Raw genomic sequence first — 24,069 nt, forward strand, 5'->3', positions numbered from 1 at the left:
GTTATTTTTTGCATTCTTTTTAAAAATAGTTTCTTATTATTCTGAGTTATGCATGTATATATCTTACACTCAACAAGCTCTACAAACTTTACTCCTTCTCTAATATTTCTTCCTCCCCAACTATTTTAGCTGTTCTTTCGATATTACCATCTTATCCTTAAATAATGCTACATTGTTACTTCTAGATTTTTCAGTTTCAGATATTTTTTGTTGAAGATGAGGATGTCTCCATCTTTCATCATCCTCTCCGTCCACCTCTCCACACGTGCATATGCACACTTCCCATTCCACAGCCTCCCAATGTAATTATGTTGTAATTTTGGTTAGATTAATAACCATTGCTTACAGTATGACCATGTGCATGCTCTTCACAGTTGAGCCATATAGAGCACTAGCTTAGGTCAGATCTCCAGGATGCTGATGCTGAGGCAGAGATTTGTGCCTAGTATTTACGGGGGAGAGACCCTGGAACAACACCTGTGAGGGGTGTGAGAGGCAGGATTGCTATGCTCTGAGCTGGGATTGCCCTGCAGAGTTACCCAAAATTGAGACAGGGTGGGCCTTTGTACAATCACCTGGACCAGTCATTGGATGAGGGCTTTCCTGTGGAGGAGGTTTAATCTTAGGTGAGGTGGTTCCCTTAGGCTGAGGGCGAGTTCCAGAAAGACATATCTGTGAGCTCCCAGCAAGCAACACTCCCAGCTGCCCGGGGAATTCTGATTTGGATTGAGGGGGTCATGGTAGATAATCTGGGTATCACACTGTAGTTTCCAGTCCATATACTATGATTACTTTGCTTTTCCTGAAATATTTTGTTCTATGGTGCTAATGAATACTTTTTTGTTTTTAGTTTGTCTATTTTTTTATGTTCTTCAGACTAATGCAACCCCAAGCTCTTCTAAACTGAGCAAATCTTTGGATAATTTGATATCTCAATATCTTAACATTTACTTGGTGTCTTATCTTTTTCATCTTCTTGAAGAAATCTCTCCTGGAGCCTTCTGACCTGCCGTAGTGTCTCCCTATTGCACATCTGTCTTATCAGGATAACCCTTCACTCTAGTCCTAGGCCTTCTCTTTGCTGGGTTAGATCTTCTATTTCCTGGGTCCCACACCTTCTGTTTTCTTGGTTTATTCCTTCATGTGGTAGCATATGTCCTCTAATAGGGTACGTGAGAGTAAATTGTGCGAGAATTGAATTTCTGAAAATGCCTTTATTTTTTCTTAAGAATTGATAACTTGACTAGATATAGAATTCTGGAAATTACTTTCCCTGAAAAATTATGAGGCATTGCTCACTTACCTTCTAGCTTTCAAAGTTGTTGTTGAGAAATTCAATACCATTTTATTTATTTGTTTGTTTCCTCTCTGGTAGGCTGTGTTCTCTTTTCTTTGTCCCAAGTGTCTTGAAATTTCACAGCCTTGTGTGGTTCATTATTATCCATGCTCTGGGAGACACTTCTCCGTGAGTCTCTTATGCTCCTACAGGTCTCTGTGAAGTATGCCAAGTATGCAAGGCCCTGCCCCCTAAAACCAGGTTATTTCTCAAGGTTGTGTTTATAGTGAGCAACCTTGGAGGGTGAGCTACATCTCCATCCAAGACGAAGAAAGGGCTCCTGATTGCTTCCCATAAAAGCAGTGGGTTCCTCCAGCTCAGTGTTCTTCAGCTGCATGTGCAGGATCCATCTGGGCTCCTACACATTGCCCCTCTGGGACTTGGGGCCAAGGGGAACTGGCAAACATGCTGATGCTTGTGCTGCTTGCTCTTCCATGAGTAAAAAGTCCTTTGTCTGACTCAGAGTCTTGTATCTTCTGTCTGTATCCGTGAAACAGTAACAGGCTAACATTAATTATAAGTAGGGTAAAATCAAATCCCACCCGAACACCATTGTCCTGGGCACTTGGTAGTCTCCTTGAATCTGGAAACAGAAATTTATTTTTTTGAGTTATTTCTTTGATAATTTCCTGGGGATTTAGGAAGCTAATTGCTGCTGCTCTGGTTTTTTTTTTTTTTTTGGTGAGGAAGATTGGCCCTGAGCTAACATCTGTTGCCAATCTTCTTCTTTTTGCCTGAGGAAGATTGTTGCTGAGGTAACATCATGACAATATTCCTCTGTTTTGTATGTGGGACACCCCCACAGCATGGCTTGATGAGTGGTGTGCAGGTCCGTTACCAGGATCTGAACCCGCGAACCCCAAGCCACCGAAGTGGAGTGCGCGAATTTAACCACTGTGCCATTGGGGTGGTTCCTGCTGCTTCTTTTTAAAAAATAACAGCTTTGGGGGCTGGCCTGGTGGCACAGCGGTTAAGTGCACATGTTCTACTTTGGCAGCCCAGGGTTCGTCGGTTTGGATCCCAGTTGCAGACATGGCACTGCTTGGCAAGCCATGCTGTGGTGGGTGTCCCACATAGAAAGTAGAGGAAGATGGGCACAGATGTTAGCTCAGGGCCAGTCTTCCTCAGCAAAAAGAGGAGGATTGGCAGCAGTTAGCTCAGGGTTAATCTTCCTCAAAAAAAAAAAAACCCAAAGAAACCCCAGCTTTACTGAGATAAAATTCACATATCATAAAAGCCACTAATTTATTTATTTATTTGAAGAAGATTAACCCTGAGTAACTGCTGCCAATCCTCCTCTTTTTGCTGAGGAAGACTGGCCCTGAGCTCACATCCATGGCCATCTTCCTCTACTTTATATGTGGGACACCTACCACAGCATGGCGTGCCAAGCGGTGCTATGTCTGCAACCGGGATCCAAACTGGTGAACCCCGGGCCACCAAAGTGGAATGTGTGCACTTAACTGCTGTGCCACCAGGCCAGCCCCAAAGCCACTACTTTAAATAGTATAATTTAATGCATTTAGAGAGTTGTGCAACCATCATCACTGTGTAATTTCAGAACATTGTCGTCTTCCCAAGAAGAAAGTCCATACCCATAACAGTCGCTCCACATTCTTTTCTCCCTCTAGCCCCTAGCTACCACTAATCTACTTTCTTCCTCTATAGATTTGCCTATTCTGGACATTTCATATAAATGTAATTATACAGTGTGTGACCTTTTGTGACTGGCGTTTTTCACGTGGCATAATGTTTTCAAGGTTCATCCGTTGTAGCGTATATTAGTACTTCATTCCTTTCTATTGTCAAATAATACTCCATGTGTGGATAGACCACATTTTGTTTATCCACTCATCAGTTGAGGGACATTTCGATTGTTTCCACTTTTTAGCTATTATGAACAATGCTGCTATGAATATTCATGAACAAGTTTTTGTGAAGACATATGTTTTCATTTCTCATAGGTGTATACCTAGAAGTGGAATTGCTGAGTCATGTGATAACTCTATGTTTAGCATTCTGAGGAGCTGCCAAATGTATTCCAAGGAAGCTGTTCCATTTTACAATCCTCTCAGCATTGTGCGAGGGTTATGATTTCTCTACATCCTTGCCAACACTTCTTATTGTCTTTTTATTTTAGCCATCCTAGTGTGTGTATTGTATCCCATTGTGGTTTTGATTTGTATTTCCCTGATGACTAATGATATTAAGCATCTTTTCATGTGCTTAATAGCCATTTGTATATCTTCTTTGGAGAAATGTCTAATCAAATACTTTGTCCAGTTTTTAATTGGATTATCTTCTTATTATTGAATTATAAAAGTTCTTTATAGGTTCTGTATACAAATCCCTTATATGATATGTGATTTGCAAAACTTTTGTCACTTTCCATGGGTTGTCATTTCATTTTCTCAATGGAGTTCTGTGATGAAGTCCAATTTATCTATATTTTCTTTTGTCACCTGTGCTTTTGATATCCTGTTATCTAAGAAACCATTGATGAATCCAAGATCATTAAGATTTATGCCTGTTTTCTTCTAAGAATTTTATAGTTTTAGCTCTTATATTGAGCTTGATGCATTTTGAGTTAAGTTTTATATATTGTGTCAGGTAGGGGTCCAGCTTCATTCTTTTGCATGTAGATATGCAAAGTTGTCCCAAGAACATTTGTTACACAAAGACTATTCTTTCTCTGTTGTGTTGTCTTGGTACTCTTGTCAAAAATCAATTGACCATAAATCATACTTTGTATGATTTCAATCCTTTAAAATTTTTTAAGGCTGTTTTATGACCTAACATTTGTTCCCTCCTGGAGAATGTTTCATGTGCACTTGGCAAGAATGTGTATTCTGCTGTTGTTAGGTGGAACGTTCTATAGGTATCTGTTAGGTCTACTTGGCTTATAGTATTGTTCAAGTCTTCCATATCCTTGTCGATCTTTTGTCTAGTTCCATCCATTATTGAAAGTGGGTATCAACGTTTCAAACTATTATTGTTGAGTTGTCTATTTCTCCTTTCAATTCTGTCAGATTTTAACTTCATGTATTTTGGGGCTCCATGTTGTCTTCCTGATGGATTGACCCTTTTATCATTATAAAATGCTCTTATTTGTCTCTAGTAACAATTTTTGTCTTAAAGTCTATTTTTTCTGTTACTAGTATAGCCAATCCAACTGTCTTTTGCCAGTATTCTCATTGCTTTTATGAAGGAGTCAATTTTCAAAGAGTTTTAGCTAACCATTCTGGAAAGTGGAACTTCTAACTACTTCTTAAACACCCTTACAGATAATTTTTCTGTTTTTAGGCCTGCTTTCTCCCCTATTTCCAAAGTTACCTTTTGGAGGCACTACAATACTAGGTAGCTTTGTTGCTTCAATTCCTGCTTAGGATCAGTTTTCTTGGGTCTGCTAAGTCATTTCCATGGGTCCTTCTGCATCCCACCTTCCAAAATTGTTTCACTGTTAACTCCTTTTCTATCTTCTTTGTCCCTTATCTCTTAAAAATGTCTTAACTCCTACATCAACGGGTTTTCCAAGGAACCAGAGTTCAATGAATGATACAAATATTTAACATGTATTTGAGTTTCTGGTTTAGGAGCCAGAGGTGAGGCCCAAGAATCTGCATTTTCAACAAGTTCCCAGGTGATGCTGATGCTTCTGGTCCCAGGACCACTCTGAGAATCACTACCTCCTGTGTGGAACGTAAAGGTGTTCCCTTTGGAGGTGGGGTGGACATGCAGGAGGCAAATGAGAACAAAGAGAGAGAGGGAGAGATAAGAGGGAGATAAGCAGGGAGGAGAAGGATGTAGCCCTTTGCTCTTGTCCCATCACTCCCAGCTCATGGCCACTCTTCTGTTTTCCCTCTCTCCCTGCATTGATAAAACCGTGACAAAATTTGCTTAGGGAAGGAACTCTTGGCATCAGAACTGTAATTCTATTTAAAGAAAAAAAAGGAGGGAGGATGAAGTCACTATGCATGGAAAAACCTTAAACTGAAGCCCTGCAAATGTATTTTTATGTAGACTTTTAAAATGCTTCAGGAGTATATGCAGGGCCTAGAGAAATCAGTCCTCATGTAATTTTTTTTTTTTTTTTAGATTTTTAAAATTTTTTCCTTTTTCTCCCCAAAGCCCCCCGGTACATAGTTGTATATTCTTCGTTGTGGGTCCTTCTAGTTGTGGCATGTGGGACGCTGCCTCAGTGTGGCTTGATGAGCAGTGCCATGTCCGCGCCCAGGATTGGAACCAACAAAACACTGGGCCGCCTGCAGCGGAGCGCACGCACTTAACCACTCGGCCACGGGGCCAGCCCAGTCCCCATGTAATTTTATGAGGAGCACTAGGTTGAGTCTTGCTAAGGCAGCAGGATTCTAGGCAATTTTGTTAGGTGGTCACTTGTCTGCAGGTTTCAGATACCTCCAAGGATCTCCCTTGTTCCTTGTTGCAAGTGTGAAAAGGCAGGGATGCTTTCTGAGCCACACAGGCAGACAGTCAGACCTAGTGGCTGGTTTGGGCCACAGGAAGGAGGAGCCCAGACTTCGGCCATTCCTCTGGGCTATTTTCATGCAGCCATTTGGAGATTCTGCCATAATTACCTCATTTAGCCATGTTTTTGGTTCTCAGGATGTTCTTCTATCGTGTGCTTGCAAGAGAAATAAAATTGTGGCTGCCAAAGATAGTATCCCAAAGGAGAGAGGGAGTCGGGGGGAAGCCAAGAGAAGTGAGAGCTCAAAGCCCTGGCCCCAGGTGCAGCTGCCTTGGAGACACTTTATTACTGAAAATGCAGTGCACCTGGAGAGTTCCTGCTCGCACTTCAGAACGTGGGGAGCTGGGAAGAGAGGAAACAGATTCTGGATAGATGACATGGGAAAGCAAGTTGTAGGAGGCTAAGTTAACCTCTAACTTTTTGCTTCCTTTCTTAGGCCTGTTGTGGTTGTGGTGTTGTCTTTAATCTATAAAATGATGGTTTGGTTTTAGATGATTCCCAAAGGTTCTTCCATCTTTGGTCTTCTGGGATTTTTCCAAGCTCACCTCTTAGATCTTTTGGGAAGCCAAGGTAGGAAACCAAGTCTCTTGACTTTAAGATAGAGCTCAGAGGACATAGAAGATTCAATCTTCTGTAAACTGTGTGGTCCCAGAGGCCACACGTTGTTTCCTGTTAGCGGTTTTCAATGGCCTTGGAGTGGAAGGAAGTTCATGGCTATGACAGTCAGGCAGCCGCACTAGGGAAAATATGATAGATTGTGTTGTGTAGGAAAAAGTCAGTATTATCCAATCCAGTAATCAGATTTTCAGACAAAGGCATGACCCTGGAACACATTGTCCATGGCTGAGCATAGCATTAGTCTTGTCTCCAAAAGCAGTTAAAAAAAAAAAAACGTGTACTTGGCTTGTCTCTCTCTTTTGGGTATGGAAATATATCTTGCCTGAAAATTTTTCTCATTCATTTTTTGGAGGCAACTAAATTGCTCTGAAGATATTAGTTGTAGCAATAATTAATTTAGCATTTATTGAGCACCAACTGTATGCCAGGCTCTGTGTGAAGTGATAGAAATATAGAGAAAGACTCTGAGGTAGGGGAATACATCTCATGTGGAGAGGGGAGAGAAAGGCAAAAAAAAAAAAAGAAAAGGGCTAATATTCATTTATCCCTCCCTCCTTTTATTCTTCAGGGATTTGTTAACCATTTGCTGTGTGCACAGCTCTGTACTAGGTGCTGGGGATCCAAAAGTGAATCAGACAGTCATACCCTGTGGTCCTTCAAGACCATGCTTCCATGAAGCTTGATGAATCCTGTAGTGGAAGAGGCCAGATTGCCCTGTGATGGGTGGATATATAGGTGACATCAAGATCCTGGAGGGCTTCCCAGAGGAGGTGACCTGGGAACTAAAACAGAAGTACAAATGGGTGCTAGCCAAGTGAAGGAAAGACAGAAGGACCACCTGAGCAATGGCTGAACAGAGGAAGTGCTTAATTGGGTATAGAATGTGGATGTAAGGACGAACAATAGGAAATGAGACTATAAAAGTAGGTGAAGTTCATCTCTTGAAAGATGTTTGATCCCTTGCATAGGACTTTGGACTTCAACCTGAGGTGATGGGGAAATCACTTAAATATCTCATGATGCAGGAATTATTACAGGAAACGGCAGCCATTGAAAAGGGCATAAAGATGATGTAACTGTGTAGATTTTAAGTAAAAAAAAAAAAAAGCAGAACATAAAAGTTGTGTACTCACTGTGATTGCTGATATATAAAATATAATTTTGACTCTGGCAAAGCATAGGAGGATGTCTAAGGGTAGACTCTATTATTTGCATTGTGAGATTCTTTAAGAGTTCCTTTGTAATAGTCACTCAGCATCAAATCTCTCCTCTGTGCCAGCAGATGAGGATACAGCTTCCTCCTTCTACCATCAGATCTGGAGAGAGCGAATAACTTTCATGCAGTTTTAAAAAGTGTGTGATTATGAAACATCTAGGCAAATCTATAGAGACAGAAAATGGATTGGTAGCTGCTAAGGTCTGGAGGGAGGAAGGAATTGGAAGTGACAGCTAACAGGCCCAGGGTTTCTTATTCGGGTGATGGAAACGTTCTGGAATTAGTTAGTGGTAATGGTTGTACAACATTGTGAATGTACTAAAAACCACTGAATCGTACTCTTTGCTTAAAATGGTTAATTTTATGTTATGTGAACTTTATTTCAATAAAAAGTACAAGAAGAAAAAGATGCTGATTGACTTTTTTTTGTGGCTAGTAAAGGGCAATCGGAAGTGTGAATTGAACTGCCAGGCAATGGGCTACCGCTTCTACGTACGGCAAGCTGAGAAGGTCATTGATGGTACCCCCTGCGACCAGAACGGCACGGCCATCTGCGTGTCTGGGCAGTGCAAGGTAAGTACCCCTGGGCTTGGCTATCTGGAGTGGATTCTTGGGTGTTCTATCTGTGACTGTGAATCTATTGCTTGCCGGGCTGTGACCTGCTACCCCCAGTCCGTGGTCCCCCTTGAACCGTGAGCTCTGGGAAGTGGGCGAAGACAGGGCAGCTTTGTCCACTCTGTGCTTTTGATCTTGGGAAGTCGCCATGCCTCCCTCTGGCACGTCAGTCAAGTGGTTTATGTTTACATCACGTGCTTCAGAAGGGACACAGCGATCTTTCCTCCTTGGGTCTGGAGCTCCTTCCTTACCTCTGAAGTGGAGGTTATGCAAAGGGCACTGCCGGATCAGGCAAGAAACGGTTGGCGTCGTGAGGGTGGCATTTTAAGAGCATGGCGTATTTTATCGTGCCTCCCACCAGATGGGGCAGGCTTCCAAATGAAAGTTGTCTGGTGCCTTTTATAGCAGAAGTTGTTCTTTAAACAGGAAGAGCTTGCAGCCTCCTTGGACTTCTGAAGTCTGTTCCAGGAACACCCCGCCCTGCATTCGCAAACATTCTGGGCTTAAGAGAATCCTTGTGGGATGCTAACCTTTGACAGAAAGAGGCATTTAGTTGAAAATAGTCATCTTCGATGAGATGGCACGGATTCCATTACCACATTAATTTGGGCCTGGGCCACCACCCTCCTTTCATCTGTGAATGTAACAGTGGAGCTGAGACTCTAGCAGGTAAATGACTCTTTGGAGCCCAGACTAAGATTCTGTCTTAATTAACACTGAACAGCTGGCAGGACTGAGTTTCATCCAAGGAAGAGGTCTTGGCTATCACATCTGAAAGTTCCTGTTATACTTCGAATGTAAATCGCCACAATGTGTAGTGTTAGAGCTAATCAAGTGTGATTTATAAGCACAACCTTCCTCCTCTGGCCTTGTTTTAATGAGGAGGTTTCAAATAGAATACAAAATAGCTTATCAAAGCAGCAGGGCTATTCTCAGATTTCTAATGAAATCAGCCGTCATTTGATATGTGATGCGTGTGAGGTGTCTTTGGAAAGCAAAACCTCAAAGAATTAGGACATGGTATGGAAGACAGAGAGAGCATGATGGGAAGCACGCGGGAGGCTGACACCTATCTGGCCTCCAATTTTCCAGTCCTTTGGAGAAACCACTGGGTTTCACTCATCCTCTCTGAGCCTCGCCATCCTCAGTTAATACCCAAAGGAGTTCTGTTAGAGTTTTGTGGTGTCCAGCTCAAATGGCTCTGCTTCTAAATGTTGCTAAGCCTGAAGTGATGGACCTTATGGCAGCTTAGCCTTTTCTTTCAGGTCCTGACTCAACTGTTTTATTTCCTGAATATAGGTGCATACTCCCAGGAGGTGGTGTGGTGGTTAAAAACATGCCCTCTGAAACCAAACTACTTGGGTTCAAATCCTGCCTCTTCCACTGATTTACTGCATGATCTTGCACAAGTTACGTAAGCTTTCTGTAACTCTGTCCCTAATCTGCAACATGAGGAGGATGATGCCTACCTCGTGTCGTAGGGAAGAACCACGAACTAACCCACGTAAAGCTCTTATAACAGGTCTGGCACTTAGTAAGCATGCTGGCCTTTATTAGCATTGTGATTGTTTGTGCCCACCTAGGGCCTGTCGTATTTGAATTTTCTATGCAAAAGTATTTTCTCTTTTTTTTTTGGTAGATTATAAATTTATGCGATTCTCATCTTTTGAGGCAAGTTCTCACACTGTAATGTGAACCAGCAGAGAACTGCGGAGTCCAACTTGGTAGATCCGGGGAAGGGCCCGAGCACCTGCTTTTCTGACAAGCTCCTGTGTGACACAGATACGCTGGTCCATGGATCATACTCGGAGCAGCAAAGTTTTAAAGGATACTTTGATTAAAATCTAGTTAACAGAGAATCAGAAACGTAAATATGGAGTGGTGCAGTGACTTGGAAGGAAGGTGAAATGTGGTCTCTGTCCACTGGGGGAGCATGTTTTCTTAGGGCTGCGTTAAGTGTCTCTGAACTGATGATAGGAAGGAAAAACAAACACTAATGAGGACGTGGGTATGGATTCTTACTAATTGATGAAAACCATTCAGACTGTAGGGCAACCCAGTCTTAATTGCTAAAAGACTGAGGCAGGCGTTCTCCAGGACGTGAGCAGATTAATAGGAATTTGGTGTTACAAGAACGACTTTGGTGTTACTTCATGTTTGCTCTCTGTGCCCTTGCCTGAAATTCGCTCACTGAAGTTGTTGGACCCGCTGACTGTCCTCGTCCTCTTTCGAACTTCGGTTTAAATAATCAGAAGTGCATTTGCTTCCCAGGCTGACATTCTGTTTACCCTGTGACTTCCAAAGGGGAAAGTGTCCTTTTCTGAATATTTGGTCAGAGGCCCAGAATTCAAATTGCTGTCTCTGCCTCGCTGACTTGCGGCTGAGAGCACTGTGACTTGTGGACAGTTCCTGCTAAGATGTGTGTCTGTGTCTGAAATAGTGCCAGGAAGCCTCTGCTGGCCACGTAATGTTGAAAGCAAACCCAGGCCTGCAACAAAAATTAATGAAAAGGGACAAGCATTAAATAAGTATGCAAGCTGAACCCACAAAAGGGTAGCTAATGGAGGGGGCGTCCTCCCCACACCAAACCAAAGAAAGGCCCCAGGCCCTCCCAGCACGCGCTGGAAGACTGTTCCAGCACCCAGCAGAGCACCCCCGGCCAGCCTGTGTTTACCCTGTTGCTGGAGCTCCTCTGTGTTTTAGATCCAAGAGTTGGAAGAAGGGCAGGAAGAATGCAGACGGCCTTGGGCTGGGGGCTGGAGAAAATGAGGGTCCTTCTCCAGTCCCTCAGTGCTGCTCAGTTCCTTTCTTGACAGGGACCAGAGGGTCTCAGTGTGACTTCAGGCTAAGGACTGCTTGTAGATAGACTTTGAAGGGAAAGAGCTCAGGGCCTGTCTTTTCCTAAAGCAAGAGAATGTAGCTGAAGCTCCCAGAGATTCCACCTTCCTCATCCTGACCCCTTCCCTCTAGACATCAAACAGGAACGTCTGGCCAGTCTTCAGAGAAGTCTCTGAGACACTTCCAGCCCTGTCCAGTCGTTATTATCATTTATGGGAATGAAATAGCACTCGTGTCTAATTAACAGAGAGCACAGTAATAATTTCTATCATTAAGCATCATATTAACTATGCTGTGATTTTTTTTTCACTTGATCTCAGCTTTAAACTTGAACTAAAAAATTCTGAATTTTCAAAGTTTGATGAATATATATTACATTTGCTCACAACTTAATAAAAATAGGTGAAACTTTGTCTTCAAAGGTATAGTAGGCATTTGAAAAGAACAGGGTCACTGGAGTAAAGACTATGAAAAAAACAACCTTCGTGCCCTGGAGACCAGCCTTTCAGAAACCTCAGGCTTCCAGACATGAATGATCCTGAAAGAGTCAGAATCACCCCAAGACCCATGCTCTGCCCCTTAAAAAAAGTCTTTGGTGGTAAAGGAGCAGTCCTTGAGGAAGGACCTTGCAATAAATAGGCTGATGCAAAGCAAGGGAGTAAGGTGTTGGAGCCGATGCGAGCTAGGAAGGAACCATTTCTAAGAATCTGTCTTGGCCCAGACACTGTGCTATGTACTCTACACACCAAATTATTTCATTAATTTGTCTGCCTTACAGAGGACCTTTGTGAAGATGAAATGGGGTGGACAAACTAAGTGCCAATGGGGGTTAACTATTAAAATTGGCTTTTTAAGACATACTGTTAATAAGAACAGAAAGAGTAGTTTATATGTGTTGGGAAGAAACCCATGTGCTTTCGGTCTCTCCTCTGTTCTGAGTTTATTTTCCTCACTGATTCTTTCCAAAACAGAGTCTCTTTTCAAAACACACATCCGGACACACCTCTCTTTAGCTAAAATTCCATCTGTGGCTCCACTTTGCCTATGGAATTAAGTCCAGGCCCTTCATCGTCTGTCTCCTGCCAGGCCTCCCTGGGCCCCCACTGCTGGCCAGGCTGGGACGTGTTACTCCCAGACCTAGCAGGCCTGCAGGGTTGTCCCTCCATGAGAATGTACACACTGTCCCGTCAGCCTGGAGTGCTGTTCTGTGTCCACTCTTGGTCCAACCAGTGGACTCTGCTCAAAAGCCACTGGCTGACCCCCTTGAGGACTGTTCTATTCTTCTGTTCCCACTTCTTGTACCTGTTTGCTCCCATCGCCCCTGCCCGCCCCCCAGCCACACTGGGAGCGATTCCAGGCACTTTGCTGTAACAAAATGCCTGCCATTTGAATAGGTGCTTAAAATAAATGTGCAAATGAATCGAGGTACTTAGTGACTCAATATGTTGGATTTCGGCAAATGAAATTAGTCTTGAATCCAGCACAGAGTTTTCTCATTTTTGGCTGGGATGGGCAGTTGAGTGCAGATAAAAGAAGGACGTGAAGCCCCCTTGGCAGGGTCCCCGGAACCCAAGGCCCTGAAGATCTGGGAGAGTGCTTGGCGCTTCCCCAAGCTCCTGTCTCCCTCATCTTGTTTTTAATTTTTCTCACTCTGAATTTCTTGAGTCCCTTCAGAGCATATAATGGAAGAACCTAAGCAAAGGCGCGGGTGCACGCTCCCATGCTGCCTTCTGTTGAGGGGAAAGGACCCACTTCTGCCCCCCAAACTTCACCTCTCGTCCCTAGCCAGTCATCGCCTGCCATGCAGGGCGTGTCCAACGGCCCACCATCCACCGGCACGCAGCAGGATCTCACACCTCCTCCCCTAGCTGGCACACGCTCAGCTTCCATCGGGCCACATCGGCAGACAGAAGTTTCATATTATTCAATAAATGACAGCAAGGTAACTGTTTCCAAATGGTCAGAGATAAGCCCTGGACCGGTGTGTTGCTCTGCCTGAGAAGGATGACATAATGGGTGTGTGCATCTGTTTGTGCGCTCGTGTGTGTTCAGGCGCCAAATTTCCCTTCTCCTCCGTTATAAACTGCTATTGTACTTTCCGGAGCCAAACAAGTAGACTGCTCGTTTCTCTACCCATTTGCCCTAAGTTGCATTTTTTTTCTTTTTGGTTAGCGCCTTTATTTTGTGGACTCCACTTTGAGTTCTGTTGTGACTTGAGTGAAAGCAAGAGAGTAAGTGCATTGGGTAAAGTATTCCCCCTATGCCAGAGCTGTGCGTGCTTTAGCCTTGACAGAGGGTGGAGAGCTCTTACTTTGCTTGAATTCTGAGCTTTTATGATGCTTTCTAGACTCTCTCTCGTATTCCCACCCCAAGCAAACTGTGTTCTAAAAGTACTTGCTGCTGTGACTATTAAAATGCTAATATTATGTTACGGTTATTTTGACATGTGTCTGAGCTCCTAAAGGAGAGGGAATGAGTGTTACACATACTTGTATCCTCAGTGCTTAATATATTAAGATTATTCAATAAATGTGTAAGTGAATGAACAAAAGAACAAGATAGAAACTCTTGAAATCTTAAACTGAAACCTAAAGTAAACTTGATGAAATTTACCTGATTAAATGCACTTCTTTTCCATTACCTATGATTTTTTCTTGTTCCAAACATTGGCACCACTACCTAAAATAAAGACTCTGCTTAGGTTCCTTAATTAATACATACTAATTAATGATTTATTAATTAATCATTAATTAACGGCCCAAGCAATACACATAGTTATCAATTAATTCAACAAATAATCTTAACTGCTCACTGCAATACACTGGACTAGGCATTGGAGATAAAACAATGGAAGAGATGAATGTGGTTCATACCCACATTGAGCTTAAAATCTAAAGGAGAAAGTACTAAGGTGAAAGTCAGTTAACAAGCAAAATAATAACAAATTTTGATGAGCGCTTTGAAGTTAATAGGGAATTGAAATAGGGAACAGTGGTGGAGAAGCATCTATTAGATGGAGTGTCAGCAGAAGGCCTCCAAGCAGGGCAGGGTCAAGATAACAAGTGGAGGTGACACTACTTACTAACCATGCAGGTCCCGGGGGTTGCAGAAGGCATATACCAAGTCTCCTGCCCGGGACCCAGTACACATGCCATGCTCAGGAACTGGTAGATATGGAGATGATCATTTTGTGCCTTCTTCCTGCCCTCTGCCCTTGGGTTAATCTGGCCTCCTCCTGATGGTGCCATTCTTAGTCCACCCGTGTGCCCACACATCTTCCTGAACTCATCCTGGCTTTAGCAACAGAAGCCCCCCATTAAGTCATTTTCTAGGCCCGGAAAGACTGCCCTGGAAATTGGATGGTATAATGGGTGGAGAACAGGTTTTGGGGTCAGCCAGTGTCTCTAATACTAAAACAGATAATAGAGGATCTGCTCTGTAAGATTGGGGCACGATGTCCAGAGCTTCCCACCTGCCCTCCCCCCCACCGTGGCCCCTCCTATCCCAGAGTGCCAGAAGAGAGAGAAACTTAGGGTCCTTTCTCTCTAGCTTTCGGAAGTAATGGGAGCATTGCCCCAAAGGGAACTTAAAAGAAGTGCTGTATCTAAATTATCAGGGATGGTGACTGGCATTTGTAACCGAGAAATGAGAGGGAGCTTCAGTGGAGCTCCCTGGGCCAGACAAATAGTCCACCTCTGTCCCATCCACCCTCGTCCCTGCCCCTAAACCAAGCACCGGCTAGAAGCACTGTCTGAGTGTGATCTGTTCTGGTACAGACGCTACGGAGTTATGCAACTTTCACTGTATGCAAGCTCAACTCTACAGATCCTGTTCCGCAAGGCATGTAATAAAATTTCAGGGATGCAGAAAACTGTGCTGCTTATGGAAACCCCAGGCAGCCTCTCTTCAGACTAACCCAGCCAAGGGGAGCAGTCGCCCCTTTGCCTTTGATCCCTGTGCACATTCTTGCTGAGTCAGCTCGTGTTCTTAACTTGTGATATTGACATAGGATCAGCCTTTGAAAAGAGAAAAAATGTGGGCTGCTTAGCCTGATGATGACTCCAGGAGAGGCTGAAAGTCCGAGTGAAGATGAGGGGAAAGCCCATCATCCTTACACCACGTCTGGGCGTCTCGTTTAAATTCCTGCCGAAGGTCGGGTCAAACCGAGTAGTGGGTAATGCAGCTGGTGTGATAGGAGGTCTTAGAAAAATATCCCCAGGTGTTGTGCATTTGGGTAGAACTAGGTACTTGAGGACAAAAGTGCTGGATGAGAACATTTAAATTTTTTGTTTCATATTTTTAATAGATGATATGTATATATATATATATATATTTTAAAGCAGTGTCTTTTTTCTTTTTTTTTTTTTACTTTTTCCCCAAAGCCTCCCGGTACATAGTTGTATAGTTTTAGTTGTGGGTCCTCCTAGTTGTGGCATGTGGGACGCTGCCTCAACATGGCCTGACGGGACGTGCCATGTCTGCACCCAGAATCCAAACCAGCGAAACCCTGGGCCACTGAAGCAGAGCATGCGAACTTAATCACTTGGCCATTGGCCGGCTCCAATGTATATACTTTTTAATTTTCTTTTTTATTTATTTTTTATTTTTTTGAGGAAGATTAGCCCTGAGCAAACATCTGCTGCCAATCCTTCTCTCTTTACTGAGGAAGACTGGCCCTGAGCTCACATCCATGCCCATCTTCCTCTACTTTATATGTGGGACGCCTGCCACAGCATGGCTTGACAAGCAGTGCCATGTCCGCACCCGGGAACCGAACCGGCGAACCCCGGGTTGCTGAAGCGGAACATGCGCACTTAACCGCTGCGCCACTGGGCTGGCCCCTAGCTAATATATTTATGTCATTCAAACATCAAAAAGCATGATCCCCTGTCCCCAATCCACGCAGTTTCCCATTCCCCAGTAGGAAATAACCACTCTTTGATAGTTTCTTTTCTTTTTTTTTTTAAAGATTGGCACCTGAGCTAACAACTGCTGCCAATCTTCTTTTTTTTTCTGCTTTTTCTCCCCAAGCCCCCCAGTACATAGTTGTATATTTTAGTTGTGGGTCCTTCTAGTTGTGGCATGTGGGACCCTGCCTCAACATGGCCTGATGAGTGGTGCCATGTCTGCACGCTCAAGCTCCAAACCGGTGAAACCCTTGGCTGCTGAAGCAGAGTGCGTGAACTTAACCACTCTGCCACGGGGCCGACCCCTGATAGTTTCTTTTTTAAGGCAGATATTTTTATGCACCTATACGCCCATTCATATTATGTTATTTTTCCCTTGTTTTTACACATATGGTAGCATATTACACACATGGCTCTGGACTTTGCTTTTTTCACTTAACATACATTGGAACTTTCCATTTCAATATCTAAAGAACATCCTCTTCATTTCACAGTTGTGTAGTACTGTGCTGTATGAATTAGCCATAACTTATTTAACTGTGATGTACATTTACTTTGTATCCAGTCTTTTATCATTACCAGCAATGCTGCTATAAATACGCTTGTGCCTAGGTCATTTTACATGTTTGCAGGTATCTGTAGGATGAAGTCTGAGAAGCAGGCAAGAGTCCATATGTCTTTGTGATTTTCATGCCTAATGGGTGGCAAATTACTCTCCAGAGTGGTTGAGACAACTAACACTCCCACCAGCAATGTCTGAGGGTGGTGAGTCGTCCAACATTTGGCTTTTTGCCAAGCTGATAAGTGAGAAATGGTATCTCGAGTAGTTTTCATTTGCACTTGAGTGAGATTGAGCATCTTTTCACGTGTTTAAGAGCCGTTCAGGGCTTGGAGTAGGGTGAGTGAGGTGCCTTGGATGCAGAATTTAAGGAGGCACTTCATTAAATTAAATGCTCAGGGTGTCCTTAAATTTTGTGCCTTTGGCACCTCACCTGCCTACTGTTGTCCTAGCCCCCACAGTGGCCTCCTGACCTGGGAGCCATTTACATTCCTTTTCTGTGATCTGTGTTTCTATTGGGTTGTTGATCTTTTTTCTTAATATGTAGGAGTTTTTCATACATGAAAGAGATTTTTTATGCTATAAATTGCAGGGGTGTTTTTTTTCAGGTAGCCTTTTGACTTATGCCTTTGCTCATGGGGTTTTGTTTATTTTTTGCCATGAAGAAGTTTTAAATTTTTTAAATGGTGAATTTAGCAATTTTCTCTTTCACGATTCCAGTTTTTGTGCCATAGAAAGACCGTCTACACTTTGAAGTTAAAAAAGCTTCTCCTATGTGTTCTTACAGTAATTTATGACTCCTCATTTTTACATTTTATATTAATCCATTTGGAATTATACCTCAGGAGTGTGTATGTGAGGTATGGATTCAATTTTACTTTTTTTCCAGTTATGTCTTTACCATAATTGAATAAATCTTTCCCTCACTATTTTGGGGCTCCATCTTTATTACTGTACATATGTGTGTGTTTTGAGCTTTCTATTCTATTCCATTAGTCTGTATATCTATTCATACATGAATATCGGAACATACATTTTGAAAGAGAAATAAAACACCTTGGTGTAAAGTTAAGAAAGGTAAGCTTGCTCTTTGCGTGGAGCTAATGCACTCACAGACTTCAAATGGAAACGTTTTTTTGTTTATCATTTGGAAAATCCATCTGTGTTTAGGGGCCTTAGCAAGACTTCATGTTTACTATACATTTTTACTTGGTTGAAAAATGAATATTCCATGACTTTTAGCACTGGAATAGCAGAAGTTGCAATCAAGAAAAGTACTCTAGATGACAAAACCTTGGGAGGCCAGATCAAAATCTCATGCATGGACGGTTAGGGGAAACGTTAAAAAAAAAAAAAAAAAACCCAAGCCCAAAGAATTAGAAGATTTATCGAAAAATACAGAATAAAAGTTCTAGCAACTATTTGCTTTTAGAACAACCAGATTTGACAGGGGAAAAAAAAAATCCTGACTCCTATGAGCAGCCCAGCTCTTGAGATGCCTTGTTCTGTCATTCAGTAACTAGGTAATGTCTTCCACAAGTTTTATTTATTTATTTATTTTCTTCCTTTTTATTTTTTTGAGGAAGATTAACCCTGAACTAACGTCCGCCACCAATCCCCCTCTTTTTGCTGAGGAAGATTGGCCCTGAGCTAACGTCCATGCCCATCTTCCTCCACTCTATATGTGAGACGTCTGCCACGGCATGGCTTGATGCTTAGGTCCAAGCCCAGGATCTGAACCGGCAAACCCTGGGCCACCAAAGCAGAGCATGTGAACTTAACCACTACGCCACCAGGCCAGCCCTCCACAAGTTTTATTTTATACGAATCCTGTCAATTTCTTAAAGTTTATCAACTCATCTCCTGATGGTTTGAAATTTACTCTTTTTCCTACTTATTTTTCTTGTGTTTTATTTTCACAATTCTCAGCAAAATGCAATTCATTGTTGCATTTAAGGATATTACAGAGCTGGTCTCCTAACCAAATCTTGAGATGGTGCTGGGAGAAAAGATTCTTCTTTACCCTACCTCCAGACTCACCCAAAAGGGCTAAAGAAGGAAGATCAGTAATGGCATGATTGTCATTTAAAGGGACTGAATATAATCATATGTGTAAGAAGATCTTGGATTCAAACATTTGGTTTCTGAATACTAGTCTTGTTTTCTTAAAACTGTACTTGAAAAAAACCTTAGAGTGTTTGTCTCCCTTGTGGGAGCTGTAATGGGTTTCTTCTGGGTGAAAGATCTTTGTATCATTTGGGTATGTTTTTGCTATTATTTTCTCACTTGGGGAAAAATATCCTTTTTTGGTGGTGGTGGGGGTGGAGATAGATTTGAGCTCTTCTTGTTACCTAGCCAAAGAGGGTCTGCTTCTCAGTGAGTTGAAATCAGAGCCTTCACCAGAAGTAGTTGTTACACAAATAGGGAGCCCACGGGAAATTATTTCCCAGAGCTGTGGCTCCCCGAGCAGGAGAAAGCAGAGGCATTTTACTTTAGATGGGGAATGAATATTCAAAAGAGAGAGGTGGGTATTCACTTGCACAGGCTCAGCTGGAAAATATGCTTCCAGACGTACATTGCATGTTATAATAATAAGGCTTTAGGCTCCTCCTGGGGCAGAGATTGTAGTATTAAAATGAAACAAAGAGCGACTTTAGGTCATCTCTCAGCTCATGGCGCAGGTTCTGCTGTGGTTGGTGATTGCATTTCTTAACATAACAGAAAAAGAAAAAACAATTTGGAGAAACAGTTAAGTGCTTCCGAAACCTCCCTTGAGTTCCTCTGGGCAATTAGTCCGCGACACTCTGAGTGAGGCTAGAGAACATGCAATATTTTGTAAATGGAGGGCTCTATCTTATTGCTATATTCCAGCCTGTATAGATTATGTAGCACAATATCGAGTAAATGTGACTTTAATACTTCTTGGCAATGACTTTTTCCTATTGCTTACGAAGGGTGGTTTTGTAGAACTGGTTAATAGTGACATCTAGTGTTTAGTATTGAAATTACATATCCTAAAGAAATCGCAAATTATTGTTTAATTCAGGGTTGGTGATAGACTAAATAGGCCAAAATTAAAATAAATGGAAGTGGAGTAATGGGGGAAATAACTGGGGAAAATTTGAATTAGAAGGGTGATCTCTCCCTGATGACAACACCAAGAACTGTAAATAATACTTGGAGGCAACTGTATGTGGACGCACAAAGTACCTTCAGACTTAGCTCCAAATCCCTGTCTTTTGTCCAGTTCAGCCCTCTGTGGTTCTTTCCCAAACAGGCATGGGTGTGAATTCATTAACCACATTACCTTGAGCAAGTCATATAATTTATCTGAGACTCAATCCTCTTAAATGTAAATTACAGACAGTGAGACCATGTCATACAGTTTTGGGAGAATTAAAAATGAGACATCACTTTGTGCATAAAGATCTGAGTTCAGTGTGGGGTACATCATGAACAATAAATGGCGGTGCTGGAGGTGGTAGTGGTGGTGGTGGTGTGGCGATGTGTCAGGGGGCTCTTTTGCAGGGATAGTAAAGACAGATGGGGACCAGATGCAGAAATTGTCCAGGAGATTGTAACTGGATTCAGGGAACAGTGAGCAACAGGAGCCATGTCCTGATAGGAACAGAACATGTGGATTGTGTGAGACTCAGATGCAGGGATCCATGGTGCCTGAAAAGGCACTGGGATTGAGAAAGCTACTGCCTGGCTCCCTTGGCAAGAAAGGGATGGAAGTGTCAGGTGTCTTTGGGGAGAGTGTTTTTGCCTGTAGGGGTTAAAGAAAATAAAACAGGAGCCAGTCCCGTGGCTGAGTGGTGAAGTTCATGCACTCCACTTCGGTGGTCCAGGAGTCACCTGTTCGGACCTGGGCACAGACCTACACACTGTTCACCAAGCCATGCTGAGGCAGCACCCCACACAGAGGAACTGGAATGACTTGCAACTAGGATATACAACTATGTACTGGGGCTTTGGGGAGAAAAATAAAAAGAGGAAGATTGGCAACAGATGTTAGCTCAGGGCCAATCTTCCTCAAGAAAAGAAAAAAGTAAAGAAATATAAGCTATTTTTTTAAAAAAAGAAGATAGAACAAAGTGCAGAAGTGATTATTTATTCTACCATTCATGAGCTGGGTCTCCTTTGTTAAATTTCTTGACTTTTCTGAGCCTCATTTCCCACTTCTGTAAAGTGGTGATGATAATGGTTACTGACCTGGCAACGATGTGAGGATTAAATGAGAAGATGCGTGTAAGACTGTCAGCACAATGCCTGGTGCTGCTTAGTAAGCACGCCATAGCAGTTAACTCTTGTTGCTGTCTAAAAGGAGGAGATGGAAGCAGAAGATTAGAAACAGGACAAACAAAACTTTATTCAGCCCCTGGACACAAGCCTCTTGATTCTTCCTTGCCCTTCTACCCTGTTCCCTTTGCCTGACGTCCTTTTCTTCCTCTCCTGCCTCATAGGTCGCCTCTGGAAAGCATTCCCTGACTCGGGGGTGGGGAGGGTGCATCATTGCTCTTGTACTGTGTACCTTGTCTTGACACCCTTTTTGTTCTCACTAGATTGTCTGTGTCGTTATTTGTTTACACATCTGACCTCTCTGATAAACAATGAGCCCTGAGGACAGACTGACCAGCTTAGGTGCTTGAGAAATGTTGATAGAATTGGTGAATTCAGAGGAGAAGGAGAGAGGAGCAGAGAGAGAGAGAAAGTCCAACTGCGAAGACTGTTCGTTGAATCTAGGATGTTTATTGAACTATTCTTGCAATTTTTTCTTTAGGTTTGTAATCCTTCAAAATACAAAATTGGAGGGGAAAGAGTGAAAGATTTGCTGTTTTCCTTTCTGTACTGAAAGCACTTCTTTTCGGGGAGACTGGAATGGGCTCTGCCGCCTGTTGTGTCTTTCCCCCTTCCTTGCCTGGCCTCCCCGGGCTGCTCTCGCTGCTCATAAATACTGTTGGTGTCCAAAGGACGAAGCTGCCCTCTCTGCCTGCCTGTCTCTTTACTTGACTTGGCTCTGCTTGCCGGGGCTTCAACCTGTCGTTAGGAGAAAAACAGATCTCTTCCTTCTATAAGTGAACACTTCTCTTATATTGCTTGGAAGCCACAGTGTATCTTGGAATTCAGGGTGAGGAGGGAGAACGTTAAATTTTGCAAAGAGGAAACATTGAAACAGTCCTTTGAAAGTACATGTTCGGTTCAGAGGCAAAAAAATCCCAAACCCCAGAAATTGTACTTTGACACTGCCAGGTCCCCCTGCTGGGCATTTGCAGAACTGCAGCATCCCAGATCACTTGTGAACAATTCTCTCCTCTGCTTTGGAAAAGCGTAAAAGGTGCCAAGTTCAACGCTCTATCCTATCCCATCCCCGTGTGCAGCGAGCATTGCTTAAACTGTTAAGCTCTGTATTGAATTAAAACACAATGGACAAATGTAATTTCAGAATGAAAGCTGCATAGCAAATACTCTTCAAATGCTTCTATTTTATTTTATTTTTTAGCAGAAAGAGCCTGAGGCAAATCCTAGAAGTAAAGACTGCCGCACATCCCTTTTGTTGTGTGGATTGCTCAAAGATCAGACGCTTTTTCTCAATTGGAATTCTGTCTCCTATGATTATCCAAGGCTGGGGCGGTACTTGCTGAGATAATGGACCTTTTGTCAACATTTTTAAAAGTTCCTAAGAAATAGAACTTTCCAACAATAGAATGGCCCATTTCATGTGGTGATACCTATCCTGTTAAAAATGGTGTGAATGCCTAGTAAACATGTGATGAGCAGTGGAAGGAGAGATGTACCGGCAGCCTGTGGACAAACTGATGAACTGGTGCTAGGGAAGGGGTGTGAAATTGAGTGCAGATTTGGACAGGATCACCTCTGGCTCCCTTTCCGTCTGAGATACTGGGAATCAGTCTTTCTAAAGAATTCAACAGAGAGTTTAAAGCACTAAATTAGTCTGAAGTGTCCTAGACTGATACCATCTCTTCTGTGGCCACAAGTGACATTCCTAGCTTATCTAGTCATTTGTTGAATTAATTCTCGGTCAGAAGACAGAAATTTACCAGGAGAATCAATGTAGCCAGGCCTCCCTCCTGAGCTCCACACTCACACCTGTTCACTACTATGCATTTCCACTTGGAAATGCTCAACATGATCAAATCTGAACTCTATTTTTCCCTCCCACATTGCTCATCCTCTCATGTTTTTGATTTTGGCAAGGGGCATCTCCATTCTACTTGTCTCCCGAGTCGGATCAGCCGGACCAGCTGGATGCCTTCCTCATTCTTGCCTCCCCAATTTAGTGGTGACCAAGTTCTGTCCGTTCTGCATCCTCGAAGTCTCCTGTGTCTCCCCCTCCCTTGCCCTCTTGACGCCGTAGCTTCATTTCAGGTCTTAAGTCATTTGTTCTGTGGACCATCGCATGCATGGGTCTCATAACTGGTCTTCCTGCCTCTTTTTTTTAATTGTCTTTCACTTACGCTTTTACTTTGCTACCAGAGAGACTTACAAATATAAATCAAAGTGAATTCCTCCTTGCTTCTGTGCCCACTATGCCTATCCCCATCGTTCACAGATAAAGTGCAAACTCCCTCGCATGGCATTCAGTATGCGCCGTGATCTGACCCTGCCTACCTCTCCACTCTGAAAGCATACACTCCAACCACACCAAGCCAGGTACAGCTCTCTGAATAGGCCATGCGTCTGTTTTATGGCTCTGGGCTTTGTCCCTCTTTCTTCTGCCTGGAGTGTTTCTTCTTTTCTATACAAATGGCAAATATCAAGACTCAGCTTAGATGTCATTCCCTCTGAAACACTATTACTCTTGGTCCCAGGAGAGGGTGGACGCCTCTCCCTGTTGTGCCCCAAATAGACTTCAATCAAGACCCCTGTAATTCTTTATTGCTCCTTTTGATATACATGTCTGCCTCCCCATGGATGCCCAGAAACATCTTGAGCTGGTGACCAAGCTTGTCTTACTCATCTTTGATCCTCTGACTGGCACAGCGAGTCAGCACATAGTGCTTACTCAAAAGATATTTGAATGAACCAATCAGTCTGTTATTCAGCCAACTATAGAAAGCCACACTGTTCATCTGGAGCTACTGGCATCATATGATCTGTTCATTCTTCACCAGGATATACCCTGACCTCACAACCACATAGTGCAGGTGTGTCACATTTACAACAGCGCCCCCAGAGTTCATCTTCTGATCCCCATCAGATTGATCAGCAGGAGGTTCTCTACTTTCTCAGATGATCCTCCCAATCATTTCCACTGGTGATAGCAAGTAGGCAGCCCGATATCCAAGTCTAAACTTCAAAAGATTGGTCGGGATCATTGTTTTGGCTGACTGGGAGGAAGTGATGATTTAGCTTCATGGTTAAAGCCTCAGAAAGTTCTTTTCAAGGTTGTAGGATTCAAATGTCAAATATTACCCACGACAGTGCATGGGCTCCTTGTGATATTGTGTTTCCCTTGTACATCAAAATGTGAAG

General features: G+C 43.0%; 1 protein-coding gene across 1 annotated transcript in view; it reads left to right on the top strand.

Annotated features, from left to right (window-relative positions):
• The window catches only part of LOC124235145 (thrombospondin type-1 domain-containing protein 4-like), a 342,518-nt gene that overhangs the window by 242,591 nt on the left and 75,858 nt on the right, over window positions 1–24,069 (top strand). The window contains exon 8 of the mRNA XM_046652754.1: window positions 8,090–8,226. Coding sequence (XP_046508710.1) covers window positions 8,090–8,226 — 137 coding nt within the window. The remainder of the gene's footprint in view (window positions 1–8,089; window positions 8,227–24,069) is intronic.

Source organism: Equus quagga, chromosome 2 (genome assembly GCF_021613505.1).
Source record: "Equus quagga isolate Etosha38 chromosome 2, UCLA_HA_Equagga_1.0, whole genome shotgun sequence".
Lineage (NCBI taxonomy): Eukaryota > Metazoa > Chordata > Mammalia > Perissodactyla > Equidae > Equus > Equus quagga.